At 36.3% G+C, this 15869-nt stretch overlaps 1 protein-coding gene across 2 annotated transcripts in view; it reads right to left on the bottom strand.

Moving 5' to 3' along the window:
• Positions 1 to 15869, bottom strand: part of ryk (receptor like tyrosine kinase) — a 71519-nt gene that overhangs the window by 8743 nt on the left and 46907 nt on the right. For both annotated transcript variants that reach the window (XM_065240928.2, XM_065240933.2), the window contains 6 exons: positions 14957 to 15082; positions 8649 to 8735; positions 7424 to 7493; positions 6517 to 6649; positions 1571 to 1680; positions 247 to 406 (listed from right to left, as the gene is read on the bottom strand). In XM_065240928.2, the coding sequence (XP_065097000.1) occupies positions 247 to 406; positions 1571 to 1680; positions 6517 to 6649; positions 7424 to 7493; positions 8649 to 8735; positions 14957 to 15082 (686 nt within the window). The remainder of the gene's footprint in view (positions 1 to 246; positions 407 to 1570; positions 1681 to 6516; positions 6650 to 7423; positions 7494 to 8648; positions 8736 to 14956; positions 15083 to 15869) is intronic.

The raw sequence follows: 15869 nt of genomic DNA, 5'->3' as shown, positions 1-15869 counted from the left end.
TACTGAAGGTTTACCAGCATCATAAAGAAATTTCAAAACATGTTCAAGTAGTGAACTGCCTATGCACACTAAAATAAATGTAAAGTAAACCCATTCAACTGTGAAATTCCTAGAAACAGAAAACTATTCTTTTGGCTAGTTTAAATGTACATCAGAGATTACCAGCTGTCACTTTGAAGCAATATATTATGCGAGTATTCGTTACAGCCTGTTGAAAACCAGACAAATACGAGCAGTAACTCTTACCACATCACTGGCGCTAGAGAAGTCATTGTTGAGCAAACTCTCCAAAGCCATCCAGCGAACAGGTCTGTTTTCATTGTCCCCGAGGCAGTGGTAATCCATAGGAAAGAGATCGCGGGCGAGTGCGTTATCTGTGATCTTTACTTGCATGCTGTTATCAATTCTGAAAAAAATAAAGCAAGCCCTTTTAAAAAACATTTAAAACAAATAGATACATGAATGTTTCCTTAATTACTTGTATTTAAAAGATGGGGCTGTTGAATGTTTTATTCAGGTCGAGAAATGTTCCAGGGGTATGCAGTAAAATGTCCTAAATTAGGTCCACTTCACCTTGTGCCGCATTACCATCTTGGGTGTGCATTATTTTCCAATAATTCAACCGCCCGTCATCAATTATTCCTTACATAATGCACATCCGCAGTGTAACAGCACTTCGCGACCTTGGACGTGCATTATTTTCGAATAATTCAATGACCGGTCATCAATTACTCCAAACGTAAATATAAAGGAGAACTTTCACTGTATATGATTTCTGCAACCCACTTAACTCAAATTTAAAACAAAGTTGTAAATCATTAGCAATATACAATGAAATAAATGAACATTAAAAGGGACACTCCACTTTTTTGAAAATACGCAAATTTTCCAGCTCCCCTAGAGTTAAACATTTGATTTTTACCATTTTGTAATCCATTCAGCCGATCTCCGGGTCTGCCGGTACCACCTTTAGCATAGTCGGTTTTAGTACACAATGTAACTACAGAAGAGTCAAGTTTTAAATAGGAAAAATATCAAAATTCTTTAAGCACGATGCTAAAATCGTCTAATCAGATTCAATGGATTATGCTAAGCTATGCTAAAAGTGGTACCACCAGTCCCGGAGATCGGCTAAATGGATTCCAAAATGGTAAAAACCAAATGTTTAACTCTAGGGGAGCTGGAAAATGAGCATATTTAAAAAAGTGGAGTGTCTCTCTAAACTAAGCTGTTGCTTAGTACAGGGTAACAGATTTATTTTATTTTTAAAATAAAGACTAACCTAACTTGATAGATACAGCCAAGGATGTCAGAAAGTTTCTTCATTCATCCTAGGTTAATTTAATGTATCATATCTAATAGTTATGACAAAATCAAACAATGGATATGTCTGTGGTACGGTCCACTTGCAGACTTCCACGTCCTTAATTTTATTTAACTTTATTTTTATTAACTGTGGAAACAACCAGCATACCACAAATGATATCAACAGACCATAATCTTTGGCTTTTGGCCAATGCCAAAATGGTAACCATGAAACCGCAAGAAAATGGTACCACACTGCACTTACACACAATTTCTGGCGGCCAGGTCTTTGTGAATGACCTCTCTCCGTGCCAGGTAGCTCATCCCGCATGAAATCTGTATTGCCATGTGCACCAGGTCTTGCTGAGAGATGGCCTGTGTGGGTAGCCCCAAAAAAAAAACAAAGATCAGAGAAGATCAATTGAAGTGCGAGTTTGGATAATGCTACGTCAGAAACCAAAAACTCAAAGAATGGAAACACATAACAGTTTGCAACAAACACTCATGGTCATAGTTCACCTCTTAAGAAACCAGATGATGAAACAAGTTCCTCTGATGCATCTCAGTTTGTACAAAGAGTCTTATGTCTGATCGTTCGACTCAGTGAACATAAAACATCCTTTTGTGGCAAAGTAGACACAGCGAAATATGAACTTTCTAACTACAGGGAGCGGCTCAACTACACCCATCTTTATGTAATTTGTTGTGAGTCGGACATTAGAAGAAACCTAATGTGATAGATGACAGGGTCAAAACACAGTCCCTTTCTTAATAGGTTTGTTTGTCTGAAGAAACATACGTAACCTATTAGAACAAAATAATTGCAGTCTACAAGAAACCCAGGTGTCAGATGCATCTTAAGGTTGCATGTTCATTCCTGCTTGTTCAGTGTGAATTTTGGTTACAGTGATACAGTAAGATGGTTATCTTGACTACATACGTCTCTTGAAAATACGTCCTGAGTCAACAAAGCTTTATTGCACTATGTTGTGCACTTGTATTTACAGCACTAGATAAATAGTACAAATAAATGGTACAGAACAAATGGTAGAAAAAATATATAGTGTTGTAAATAAAGGAAAGAAGAAAAATAAGAAGAAGGTGAGAAGGTAAGCTAAGGTAAAAAATAAATTACATTTATATACAGTACAATATACTGTATTTGATTATATGTTATCAGATTGTCTAATAGCCAAATACTTTTAAAGCTATATAATAAATAAATAACTATTTATTTATTTATTTTGCTTTACTACACTATTTTTAATACTTTAATCATTTGGAACCTAAGGGTTAAAAATAGGTATTTCTAACTGTCAACTTCAAACACAATGTGCTATCATCAAGTGCAAGGTATATATAAATATATTTTTAAAAGACAACTGGCTTTCAAATAATTTAAATACTTGATCATTCCTGTGTGTAATTAGTCTTTAACGAAAAAAAAAAAAAAAAACAGAAATAAATGTTACTGTTTTTATTTAGTACATACATACATACAAACAAGTCATGTTTCTGATGTACACCGTTTTAATTTAGGAGACCTTTTATCCCCAGTGCTCATGCTATTTTCAACTACAGTTCAAATCCACCCTTTCAGCTCTCCAGAAAACAGCAGCAATTGGCGAACGGAAATCGAGAAAGTGCCATAATAAACCCTATATTGCCAAAAGTGCAATTTGTCTACTTTCAGGAGCAAGTTGATTTTATTTGATTGTGCAAATGGTTGAGTTACGGTCAAATGTATAAAGCTTGGTAAAATGGTCTTATAGGGTTAATCTTGATGACTTTTTAAAAGCATAAAATGTAAACAATAACAACGGTGAAACGATGGGAGTTGTAGTTTTCTTTTCTTAAATATCCATAAAATCAGCCATAGCCTGTGACGTTAAAGGACCTGTTATAGTCCATGAATTTTTTAAGGTAAAATGGGTACTATGGACTTTGTAGCAATGCATAGCAGAACTTATGGGAATACTTTAGCATTTAAAGGTAAAAACTTATTGACAGCCTTATGGTTCCGAAGTGTTCACTTTTTTATTAATGGTACCCTTAACCTCCTATCTAAGGGATTTCTTAGATTAAGGACTTTCATGCAACCTTGCATTTTAATGTTCAGTTGTTAAAAATGCGTCCCCAAACCATGACCCTTGAATGCTTATGAAACATAAAGGCGTCTCATGTGTCAAACAAGTCTTTAGTGTCTAAAAGACATTACCTTAACCAGCCTAATTATATAGGGCTTCCATAAGAATCGACAAGTTGTTCACACAGCCCACAGACTATCTGATATTGAAAGCATGTATAGTTTTGCACAACCTTAAAAGATGGCAAACAGACATAAACATCCAAGTGGATCCTTATCACCTCAAGTTTACTACAACGCTAAAATGCAGGGTACTAACCAAAGTATGGATAATTTATGATTGTTATCCATTTAATAAAATGTCAATTGTGCCTTGAGGCAGGAAGTATAACACAACTCGCTTTTAACTGCCACAGCATGCTCGGTCTTGAAGTACAAAATTGTTAGCTCGAAGCACCCATTTAACCCTTTTAAGAATCCGTCAAGCTTACTGATCAAATTTATATGATCCTGTCCTTGAATGCCAGGAGAATGAAAGACTGTCTTTTAACCATCACAAAGGCTTGACTGTACACACCATACTACTGTAAAGCAGCCATCAACAGAAAGTTCACTTGATGTTGACAGGGATCAGCACAATGAAATCATTGTTCTGAAGGAGAGCAATTAAATCTGGATAATCTAAACACTCCAGGTGTTCTCCTGGAGGGTGAACAATGTAGAACGTACTCTTCCACTAACATAAACACCTGTCACAGAATGATTTATGACGAACAGCAAAAATACTGTCAGGAGAATTTACAAGCACTTTGTTCACTTGCATACATACTATATGGATAGTATTGCATATACCAGCATAAACAGAGTATGTCATTTATTTTATCTAAAACTGATGTTTATAAAAACATGATGGAGCATTAGTGCTCACGTGGATCAGTAGGTACGTTTACATGCAACCAAATAATCCATTTGTAATCGTATTGATGGCTCAATAGTACTGAAATGTCTTCATGTAAACACCTTACATAATACGATTGAGGACGATCGGATGCAAATTTGGATCGTATTGAAGGGGGTGGTGTACTCCGATCTGTGATCCGATCAGCAGGAGAAAAGTATACATGCAAACGCGTGAATCGTAGTATTTTCAAAATCGAATGCAAAAATACCTTGTGCACATGCGCAGACCATTTTTGCTCCAAGTTCACGTATTATATTTACCTCATATATCACATGATTCTCGTCACAGAAACACGCAATAACAAGGCAATAGCATCATGCAATTTTTTTCTGCGGGTTAAAGATTATTTGATTTCGTTGATAAGTTATTGGTATTTGGGCTGTGAATAGTCATTGGGATGCTTTTGGGCTAGTTTTATACTTCCATTCGGATGGTTTTGATACGCGAATCTGGCAACCCTGGCTGTGCACAGACTTTCGATTCGGATTCTATATAATGTACTTGTAAACAAACATTAAAATCAGATTTCAATGTTTAAGGTGCATGTAAACCAGGGCTTGACGTTAACTTTTTGAGGAACTTGTCCTTCGGACAAGTAAATTTATGTTTCACTTGTCCATGCACAAAAGTCACTTGTCCGGGTAAAGATTTATAATATAATTTATTTTTTGTGTTTTGCTAATCAGTGGCGGAGCAAGGGATTTTTCATAAGGGTGGCCAGGCAGGGGCCAGCAGTAACTCTGGGGGGGGGCAAATAAAATCTCTATCATCCAACCTTAAAATACTTTTAAGTATTATAGGTGCATTAATCACAATGATGTATAACATACAATTGCTACAATACTTTAATTTCAATTAAAAATGAATTGAGATTAACATACAATTTATAGTCATAATTCAACCTCAAGTTTTTTTTTAACTATTTAATCAAATAAAACTTAATTATTAAAAATTACTTAAAAATTTACTTTGAAACCAGAATTTATATCTCCCATTGCTGAAAAAACTATAGAGACCAGAAAATCACTGGATTTTGTAGGCCACTGAAATTTATTTTACTAAGATTCATTTGGCTGCTTCTTGCTACTCTTTCTGAAGAAGGATGCTATATCTGCTGCCTTTCTCTCCATTTTTCCCACATTTCAATGATTGTCTGACATTAAAACACTAAAGCAAAACATTAAAACATTACCATGTTTTTAAAAAAAACGTACTAGGGTAAATGTATCTAGATTATCTGTTATATATAAAATCAATCTTAATCCTAGCATTTACGCTGTAATGTTTGTGTGGGATTTTTTTTATGTACAGTGACAAACTCTGTCAGATTCAAATCGGCTGTCGCGCGGCGCACACACACGTAGGCGCGCTGAAAGAGAGATTCTCATTATAAAACAGATTCTTAAACAAGATTTTAAGCCCATTGTGTGTTTTACCGAACTTTAGAAGAGAAAAAATATGGACTGCGGTTGAAGTGTCTTATATTCACGCCGGAGCCTGAAGAAACATCACTCTCCACTCCATGCCGCCCCGCCCCTCCGTGTTCGGCGATCAGGTTTCATGCGCGCGCAGCTTGTTTAGTAACAATAACAGCAAGGTGTAAACGTGTGTGTGCATGTGTGCATGCGTGCGTGCGTGCGTGCGTGGGTGCGCTGCGCTCTCTGTTCAATATTCTGCTTGGTGTTTGCGCTGCGTGTTCTGCTTTGTGTTGAACGGCACATAACGTTAAGTAACATTGTTTGAAATTTAACTTGTCCAGTCGGACAAATAATTTTCTCTTACACTTGTCCTTCAAAAAATCCACTTGTCCCGGAGAAGCGGACAAGCCTTAATGTCGAGCCCTGTAAACTGTATCGTCGTAACCTTCAATCATATTCAATTCAGTCGGATTGACAAAATTTTGTGCATGTAAACATAGCCAATGAGGTTCGAGTCTGATCCAATTTTACCTATCTATCTCAAATAATTTCCTCCCCCATCTTTCTTTATAATAACTACCACTTAAGTGTTTTGTTAAATATTTGCTTGTTTGTTTAAATACTTCTTGCCATAGTAAATATTTATACAAATGTGAAAATACATCAAATGTAATATTGTATTATTTGTATTGCATATGATATTGAAATTAATTATTTGAGAAATAGTAGAAAAAGTTTGGTCTCACCTGTGGGTTGTTGGCCTCTGCAAGTTTGCACTGGCGCAGGAAAAGCTTCAGGTTTCCCCAGTTCATGTAAGGCAGCAGCACCATAGGCTTCTCACCATCTTCTATACAGACATGACTGATGGGAAGCAGGTTCCTGAGGTAGAAAGAAAAATTTTAGGTTAAACTTTGTTTCTTCTGTTGGTGTAGAAAAAAGGTGAAACTGGAAAATAAAATACTCGCACATACAGTAAATACATTATTTAATGTGGGCAGTAACACGGAAAAAATGTTGTTGTGTTATTTGATTCTCACAAGCAGTACACAATGATATTTACCACACTCATGACAGTGCACAAAAACACAGAAATTGACATACATTGCTAAGGAAACTAAAATATTTCTAAAGAAATTGAGGTTATGGACCACACTGACTGTTTAACCTAAGATGTGGGCCTTTGTGACAGGAAACCTTTGAGGACAGGATATGAGTCTGAGCCCATCCCAAAAGCAACCAACTAAAGAAAAATTAGTAACCTTGACCTGAGGGTTGTTTGTGCTGTCGCTATATTAATATCAGGAAATGGATTTCAGAATAAGGATAAACTGATACTCAATACTAAATGACATGATATTGAATGAGAGGGCTTGCAGATAAACACATACTACAAACCTAGTTTATTATAGAAGTAAAACCTTTACTATTTTCCATACTTTTAGATGTCAGATGTTTAAAATAGCAGAAACTGCACTCAAAACAAATCTGGGTTGTTTCAACTCACGTCTACTCGAATTTAAGAGTACGATTTTGGGTTAAGACCTAAAAAAAAACTGAGTCATATGTTTAGGTAACAGTTTGGGTTCAGACTTCAACTTAATTTTGACATGTAGTTTTGTGATGAAAGCAAAAGATGAGATGATTTTGACTCACCTGTGGTGAAGTCCTCGTAGTTTACAGCTTTCTGTGAGCATCATGGTCACCTGAACCTCTGAAGCATGATCTGATTCGTCAAACACAAATGGAGTCAGAGAGTGAAGCAACCTTGGACAACCCTAACCTGAGTCAGAAACCCCCTGAATTGTTAAGTGAAATAACAAAGATGAGTCTTGAAGGTGTGTTTCTCAGGGAAAGATGCCTGATGCTAATATCAAGTAGAATCTTTTGACATTTTGTCTGATTAAAGACACCGGAGATCGAGTGAATGCATTTTTGGTTATTATTTGGTTTACCTTACACTTTCTGTCAAGTTCCTGTTAGTAAAAGATGCACTTACATCCTAAACAACCCCTTAATCTTCCAGTTGAAAAAGTCTTTTTGCACTAAAAGCAGTCCAACTGCTCATTTTAGCCACACACAAATTGCCAGGTAAGTGAACACATTGTGATCGAGTTCACAGAGGTCTGAATTTATCTTGGAGCACAGCTTTTGTCGGATGCTTAGTGCATGTGTGTAGTGTATTGTTTCCTGTCCCTTGGGCAAGGCTAAGGGGAAACCAAGTGGTTTGGCACAGCTGAGGCTGGTACAGTGAATTGGTTTGGTGCCAGGTATCAGCCCTGCGCCGAGTAAACAGGGCACAAGGTCAAACGAGAGGGTCGACCTGCGTGATGGGAAAACTGAAAATATTTTTCCTGACATTTAACCACTTTTGAGGAAACTGCTGTCATGACTGTGAACTTCAGTATTTAAGTGTTTATAGGTTTAAACCAGGGGTGTCAAACTCAACTTCTTCCCGGGCCACATCAGCATTACGGTTGAAACTAAGAATAATATTCAACTTTATAATTGTTAATATTCTGAAACAATACAGTCTTGATGACGTATGCAGCCTGGAAATGCGACCTCCGGATTACCACTATAATTACATTACAAAAAGACTTTGGTGGGACAAAAATTCGTTTTGGTGTCTGCAAAAAATCAATGTAGGACATAACCTGAAAAAAATTAAACTTATAATAACAATAAAATAATTTTTAAGCTCTCGCGGGCCACACAATTAACATAATTTGTAAGCTCTCGCCTTGAGTTTGACACCCCTGGTTTAAACGATCAAGTATAGTTTCTAAAGGACATTTAGTTATAAAGATTAACCAAAACAATCTCTCAAGCATTCTTCATCTGATGAGACATCAGATGAAGATGATAGGAGACAATATACCTTTCACTGCTTTCACAAAGACTTGTTTCTCTTTGCTTGGGTCCTTGTCATCAAGCAAGACTCCATGGAATATGCGGCCAAAGGTCCCTGGAGATCAAAAAAGAGAGACATCAGAAAAACTCTCCTTGGATATTAAAATACAGACACATCAGAAAAAAACTCAGGTGTACAGTCAGAGATATGTTTTTTGCTGCAGATACTAAACAACATTTTAACTTCTAAAACACTAAAACATGTCTGATGAGGTTGAAGAATTCATGGCAAGTGATCTTAGATTATTCCTCTATACAGAGTTTCTCCAGCCCCTTCATAAATTGCTGCTCTCTCCTCTTCAGTTTATTCCAGATTTTTTCTATGGTTTGGGTCAGGGAACTGGGATGGTTATGCATATCCTTGATTTTGTGCTCTGTGAGGTTTGTTTTGAATCAGTGTCTTGATGGAAGGTTTAACCACGACCCATAATAAGATTTCTAGCAGAGCAAGTAAGGTTTTGACTTTTTTTAACTGATGGTATTTGATATAATCCATGAAGCCATGTATCTGAATAAGATGTCCAGGACCTCTGGTATGAAAAGTTCCAGGGGTATTCTGGAGTTTGTTTTGCATGAGAGCAGAGAATTTCTTAAACTGTGTGGCAAACAACATGTGGTGATGAAGGTACTGTTTTCCTTTATTTTTCTGACCCCAAGACTCAACTGAGCCATTTCTCAATATGCATTCTTGTCTGTACTTGTGTTCTTGTGGACTTGTTAAACGTCATCAGTCGCAGCCCAAGTACTGTTCCAATTCCAAGTTCGCATCATGCCAAGTTCATACACTCTTAGAACGGATGTGTTAAAAACAACACATTAGTGTTAGTTTAGGGACAACACACTAAAATGCATTGTCAAACAAAGTTTCCCAGAATGCATTTTGCGTCAACGGCAATGAAGCTTAAACCTTGCACAATATTCGAAACTACAATATTGTGTGGCATAATAAAATTGTGTAGTACAATAAAATGAAGTTATAAGAGCTGTTTAGTCGAGAATATAGATTAATAAACTTCAAATATGTGGTCAGTTAGTAAAGATAACGCCTATATTAAAATTTTCTTTTGGATATGTCAGTTCCAGGGAATCAGGGGTGGACAGCGGCGTGTACACTGCTGAGGGCAGCATCATCTCCCCAAGTCCTTCTGAAATTTGGCTACTCTGCCATCCGGTGTCTGATGGTCAAACATGAAATATTCCCTTTAGATATCTAACTGGCATTTTTTGTCTCGTCAATTTATTTCTTTTTATTATTCATACGAAGTCTGTTTTTGTTATCTTTTTAACTGATGTTTAAGTTAAGTTTCATAACTTAAAATCACATATGTTTTCTATATAATCTTAACACTGTAGTAAATTACGGCACATGTATGTTTTTCTTGTGTTTATTTCATGTTTTACAAACGTTTTGTAGTATTAAAATAAATGGTTGAATTTTATATCAAACTTCATTTTGTAATAAATACATTAAAGCTAATCAGTGTTGCCTTAACCACATTTCATATTTTGAAAACAAAAACATGCAGGGATTTTGCATTTTATAGACCCTTTTACAGCTCACGTGATCAAATAGCAGAGCGCGCATTTCGGCAACAGAAGTGGTGTTATTCCCCATTGGTTCTAACGTGTTAGCAACTCAGAAAGTTTATTAAAACGGTTTCCCAGTATCAACATGTCTGGTTGTTGCGTTTGGTTGCACTAATATAATATACTAATATACGTATATGTATCTGGCAACTTTATTTTTGGCCATCTTCTAACGTCTTCTATCCACTCCACTATAGTAGACTGACCTGGTGGATGTGTTGAAAAAGTTGATAAGTCAACTTTTTAAAATAACTTTCTCTGTCTGTGTTGCTTCACTGCTGATTCTTGCCATACTTCTGTTGCCTAAATGCGTGCGCATACGCTGCCAAGTCATCATTGTGTACAAACAGTAAAAGGGTCTATGTATTTTGTTAGAAATATATTAAAATAAGAATAGCCAGAAGTGCACGTATTGGTTAGGTTGAATGACGACCTTAAGTACTCTGCTGTTCCATTTGCAATATTACCAGACTCGCGTCTGAACTCGCAAGTCCGAACTACGAAGGACACAAGTCCGAACTTGGTGCACTTGGTATTGAGAAACAACCCTGATTTCTAAAGTTCTCCATCTGTGATCCTTGGATAGTCTTTGGCAATTTAAATGATTCTCCTTTCTGAGCAATAAGACAATATAGACACACATCCTCTTTCACGCAGACTTGCAACATCTCCAGTTCATTAAAACATCTTCATTATTGTCCTGATTTTGGAAATAGATGTCCATATGGTTTAACTATTTTCTTAAAGGCACTTTCTATTTTGTGTAACACAACAATCTTTTGCTGCACATCAGAACCATAGCCTTTGGTTTAACCCATTATGATGAATGATTAAGGGGAATTGGGCTTTGTTTTACAATTTATTTTCCGTTGAAATTGGAAGTTACATGACAACATCATGCTTCTAGTCACCATGGTGTGCTAAGAAATTGTTAATATAAATTGTAATATACTTCAGAGATATTTTACTCAGAAACATTTCTGGGGGAGGGGGGCAATGATTGTGTTCAGTGTGTATTAGTGTTTTAGAGAAAAACATTTATTTTATAGTTTAATTCCCACCCACACTTTAATTGTTTTACTTCAATAATACATTATTTTGATTTAAGCTCAAAATGAGAAACATTGAAGTTATATTCACTTTCTTTGCTCATATTTACCAAGGGGGCTAATATTTTATAAATATAACACATACACAACAAGAGTTTTAGGAACAGGTTCAGGACATCATCTCTGTTTTATATAACCTGCAGTTTCCATAAGCTAAGATGATGCCTGAGAATGTGATGGGTTCAATGCTTCTTGCAGAGCCTTCAGAACGCTTTGTACATTGGGCAGTATTATAAATGCTAGTCTTCAATACCATATTATCTACGACTCCTACATCTCTTTTATCTGATTGTCTTTCCTCACTCTTGCCACCATGCTTGTTAAAACATGCTTTCTCTCATGTCAGCTTGCAGAAGCAGAGACTTGGTTTAACCCTTGTGTGTCTGCATGAATTTAGTCCAGCCTCTGTTTTAACACAACAACTATCAATGTTAATACATTCATGCATATTATAAGATGCATCGATACAAATACATGCATATTTTAAGAATCTATAAACTACTACAATGTACATTATGGTGCTGCTACAGTTATATTTTATTTTGGGGTAATGTATGGTCTTGTTACTAGTTACATAAGTCATCTAGTAAGAGCAGAGGTTCAACTAACCTTGAAATACTGACCAATACAAGTACTGACATAAGGCAAAAATACTGAACAAAAAAAAGAAGTTTCCGGTAAACCGTGGGTTTGTTGGTCACAATGCAGAACTTACATAAAAATGACATGAAAAGCATTGCATTACAGATTGTGCAAACTGTTAGGTTTTAGTTACGTGTTTCGGTCACAGTTCATAAGTGGTTCTTGATGATTAAGTTGGTTAAGTGTGGGACAGTACTGCAGTTACTTGTGACGGAGGTTTAGGGGTTTTCTAAATAGGAACATGACTTATATACTTGCTTAACTTTTGCGAAGAAACTGCAAGCAAAATGTTCTAAGATTTAAAGCAGGGGGTCTAATCCCATTTCTTGCATTCTGACTTATTAACACTGTTAATGAGTTAGATTCCTCATGCTAAGCATAGACAAACTGTCAAAAAAGCAGTTGGACATATGATGGGAGTATTTCTGTGCCGAATGAACTTTACCTCATTCGAGTACAGGACGCATACAGCATTGCGCTTGAAAGATTTGTCATTTTGGTTAACACCAATAATCAACAATGGCACCAAAGTGTGTTTTTGGAACAGCTCTAGAAGTAGAGTGGAAGTCCATATATGGGCACTTCACACGCAATTACACATTTACCTGAACCTGGGCTTTCAGTTTATAATGACTGATCATGGAGCTACTGCTGCTTCCATAGTGCTTCCATTTATAATCTTCAGATATTTTATTTTGGTTCGCTGGCTAAACTGAACGGGCGCCTTTAAGCCTATGCGGCCACGCACGTGTGAAACTTATAGAGGACATGTAACATTTTGTACATATGTTTTACGTTTTTAGGAAAAAAATAGCTTGCGATTAAACATAATTTGGCGGACCCCCGTTTGAAGACCCATGGCTTACATGAATCAGCCTCAGATACCATCTTGTACACACCCGTTTTTAACCATAAATAGTCACTGTTAATCAACTCCTGAATGCTGATCCGATTCCAATTGTTTGTTTGTAAGCTGGTATGCACCGAGCCAATAAATGCAAGCCATTGGCGTTATCCTTTAGCAGCACAATTATACAATCAAAGCATTTGTGTTTACAGCAGTTAGATTCATTGTTAACACCTTGCAAAAATAATAACATGAATTTGTGGTATCACTTATAAAATAAAATTCTTTCTGCTCCTTTAGTGCGCGTGTCTAATATATGTGTGCTCTTCTTCAGCAGCACGAGCGTTTTTCTCTGCTCTACAAAGATTTTGTAGCACCAAATACGTTTCATTTAAGGCCCTGCAGTTTAACACGTGCGGTTTCTCTCTTCTCAGCTACCTAAATAACATCATATTTGGTTAAATGGCACAGACATCTGTTAGTTGGTTTGTGTTCTGGGTTTAGTTCTGTGGTTTCCAGCAATGCAACGCGTGCATTAAAATGTTTGGCCAAGTCTGCATTGATTTACTTACCCTAAGTGAATTTCTAGTGCTTGCATTTACCACAAAGCATTAGGTAGGCTGCTACTTTTCATAAGTCGGTTAATTGCCCCAGAAATAATGCTGATAATCAATAGTCTTTTTAAGACCATTTTATGTCACTGATTATATAATGACAATAAAACAGCATAATAATGCAAATCCATCCTTTCTAAAAAAAAAAACAACAATTATTTTTTTAGAATTTTATGACATTTAATTTGAAATGTAAATAATAAAAACATAATAGCTAGTGTTGAACACCTCAGATCTAAACACTAGGGGGCAGTTTTCCTGACAGTGCTTATCCCAGTACCAGACTAAAATGCATGTTTGAGCTGCTTAAATTCAAAACACATTGTGCTGACATCATAATATCAGTGCTAGTTTTCAAGAAGCAAGATGCACACCAGTATTGTTTTTGTAAGGTTTGTTTGTAAAGTTTTAAAACCAATTCCAGTCGGTTTTATTATTTCAAACTGTGTGATTTCATCAGAAAAAACACAAAATTACAGCTTAAGTAATGCTTTAAATGCACGCACATGTGGACCCTAAGCTGCGCATGCCACTCTTCCAAGACAGACAGCAGACAGAAATGAAAGAGGCAATCGCGATCGGCCAAAATGCTAGTAATATTAATTTTATGCAAACAAACACACATTTAAATACTATGGCAATATATCTCTTCAAAAATCACCAAGGTCATGTTTATTAATTGTGCAATAAGTCGATAAAGTAATTATCGCGAAAGGCCTAGCATTAGGAGGAAATATTTAATAAGTAAAGGAACTCTATGTGTGCTTGGGGCAAAACATCATTAAGCTGGTCATAAAACAAACAACGCAAATGACCCTCTAAAGGGATTAATCTGAGGTTCCCCCCAAAATGTCTAATAAAATGCTTTCCCTTGGTGTAATTAGATTAACTTAGGTTCACTGCCAAGTCAGCAGTTAAAGACAACACAATAATTTCCTATAAAAAAATAGCAGCTGCATAAAGTGTGTGCCTAGATGTACATGATTCAAGTCTCAGTGATGGAAAAAAGCAGCTATAGTGAGGAAATAATATGGAAGAGATTTTACAAGAACGTAAGTCAAGTACCGCAAGTTTTTAAAGAACGGGTCTGTATATGTATCACAACAAATGTGACTAACACCGTTTTAACATCCTCTGTGTAAATCTGACGTTGTGTTGGCACAAGGCCCAGTATAGGGCTTCTCTGGGCTCCAATTAAGTACTTGAGTGCAGATGTCCCACTGGAGTACAGCTATAGAGTGATCTAAGAGAATTATTTTGCAGGGGGAAATGTTTCTAACCTCAGCCAAGTGACGCGTGTTCACCGTGTTGCAATTTCAGATGAACATGGTTTTCAAGGAAATTCAGTACTTCGCAAAGAAAATGCAAGTACAAAAAGAAAACAATGAGTACTGAGAAAACCATGCTTTCAACAGCACACAGTACTTATTTCCATGCTGTGGCATTGGTACAGGATTAGTAGTTCAGAAGTAAATACCTTCATGCAAGACATCTCTGAGTGTTACTCTCTCTCTGGAGATGGCAATGTCTTTGACTTTCGCCTTGGCCTCAAGGAGTGATACGCTCCTTAAGTCATTCTTCTCTATCCGCAGAGAGGGGTAACCTGAAATAACAAATATACATTCATTTATTGGGCAGTGGTCACATGATAGCAGCCATTCTAAAAGACTACACAGAATTTAGGTAAAGCGACTATGTTTTCTGTGCTAATACAGTATACATGCACTTTCCCCAACTGGATATGAATAGACTATAATAGACTATAATGTTATTTAAACAAACTGGAAGACTTTACACAATCATTCATCGAATATAAACTACAGCTTTGTCTCTAAAGCAAACACTGCAATGTCATTCTTGCATAACATGTTTCGGTGTGTAACCAAGTCAATTGTATTAAATGTTTACAGAAGATGGAGTGTTTCATTATGTCATTTAGCTGCAGATTACTTTAAAATACACAAGGCAGAAAAAAAAAACAAATCACACAATGTACATAAATGACAGCACATAATGTAACCGGATTGAAACTTTCTGTACCGCTTGCATCCACATGGTTATGGCAACTTGTTTTTAGATTTTTATTTTTCCCACAAATCTAAACATTTATATTTGAGCTGTTTTTATTTCTTATCAGATCTTAAGTCAAGCATTAATAGGTTTCAAAAGCAGTGATCTGAAACAGACCGTGGACATTCTTTGTAGCGAATATTTATCAGAGACAACCTGTTGAGCCAGTACATTAAAAATGACAGTGGTTTGCTAATGTCAGTGTCAAGTTAACCTGTCTACGCTTACAATGTCAAGTTAACCTGTCTATGCTTACAAACCAGTGTCAAGTTAACCTATGTTCACTTAAATTTTAAGACTGCTCTGTGGTAAAAAAACAA

Source organism: Paramisgurnus dabryanus, chromosome 7 (genome assembly GCF_030506205.2).
Source record: "Paramisgurnus dabryanus chromosome 7, PD_genome_1.1, whole genome shotgun sequence".
Lineage (NCBI taxonomy): Eukaryota > Metazoa > Chordata > Actinopteri > Cypriniformes > Cobitidae > Paramisgurnus > Paramisgurnus dabryanus.
This window is presented reverse-complemented; position numbering and strand designations above follow the sequence as displayed.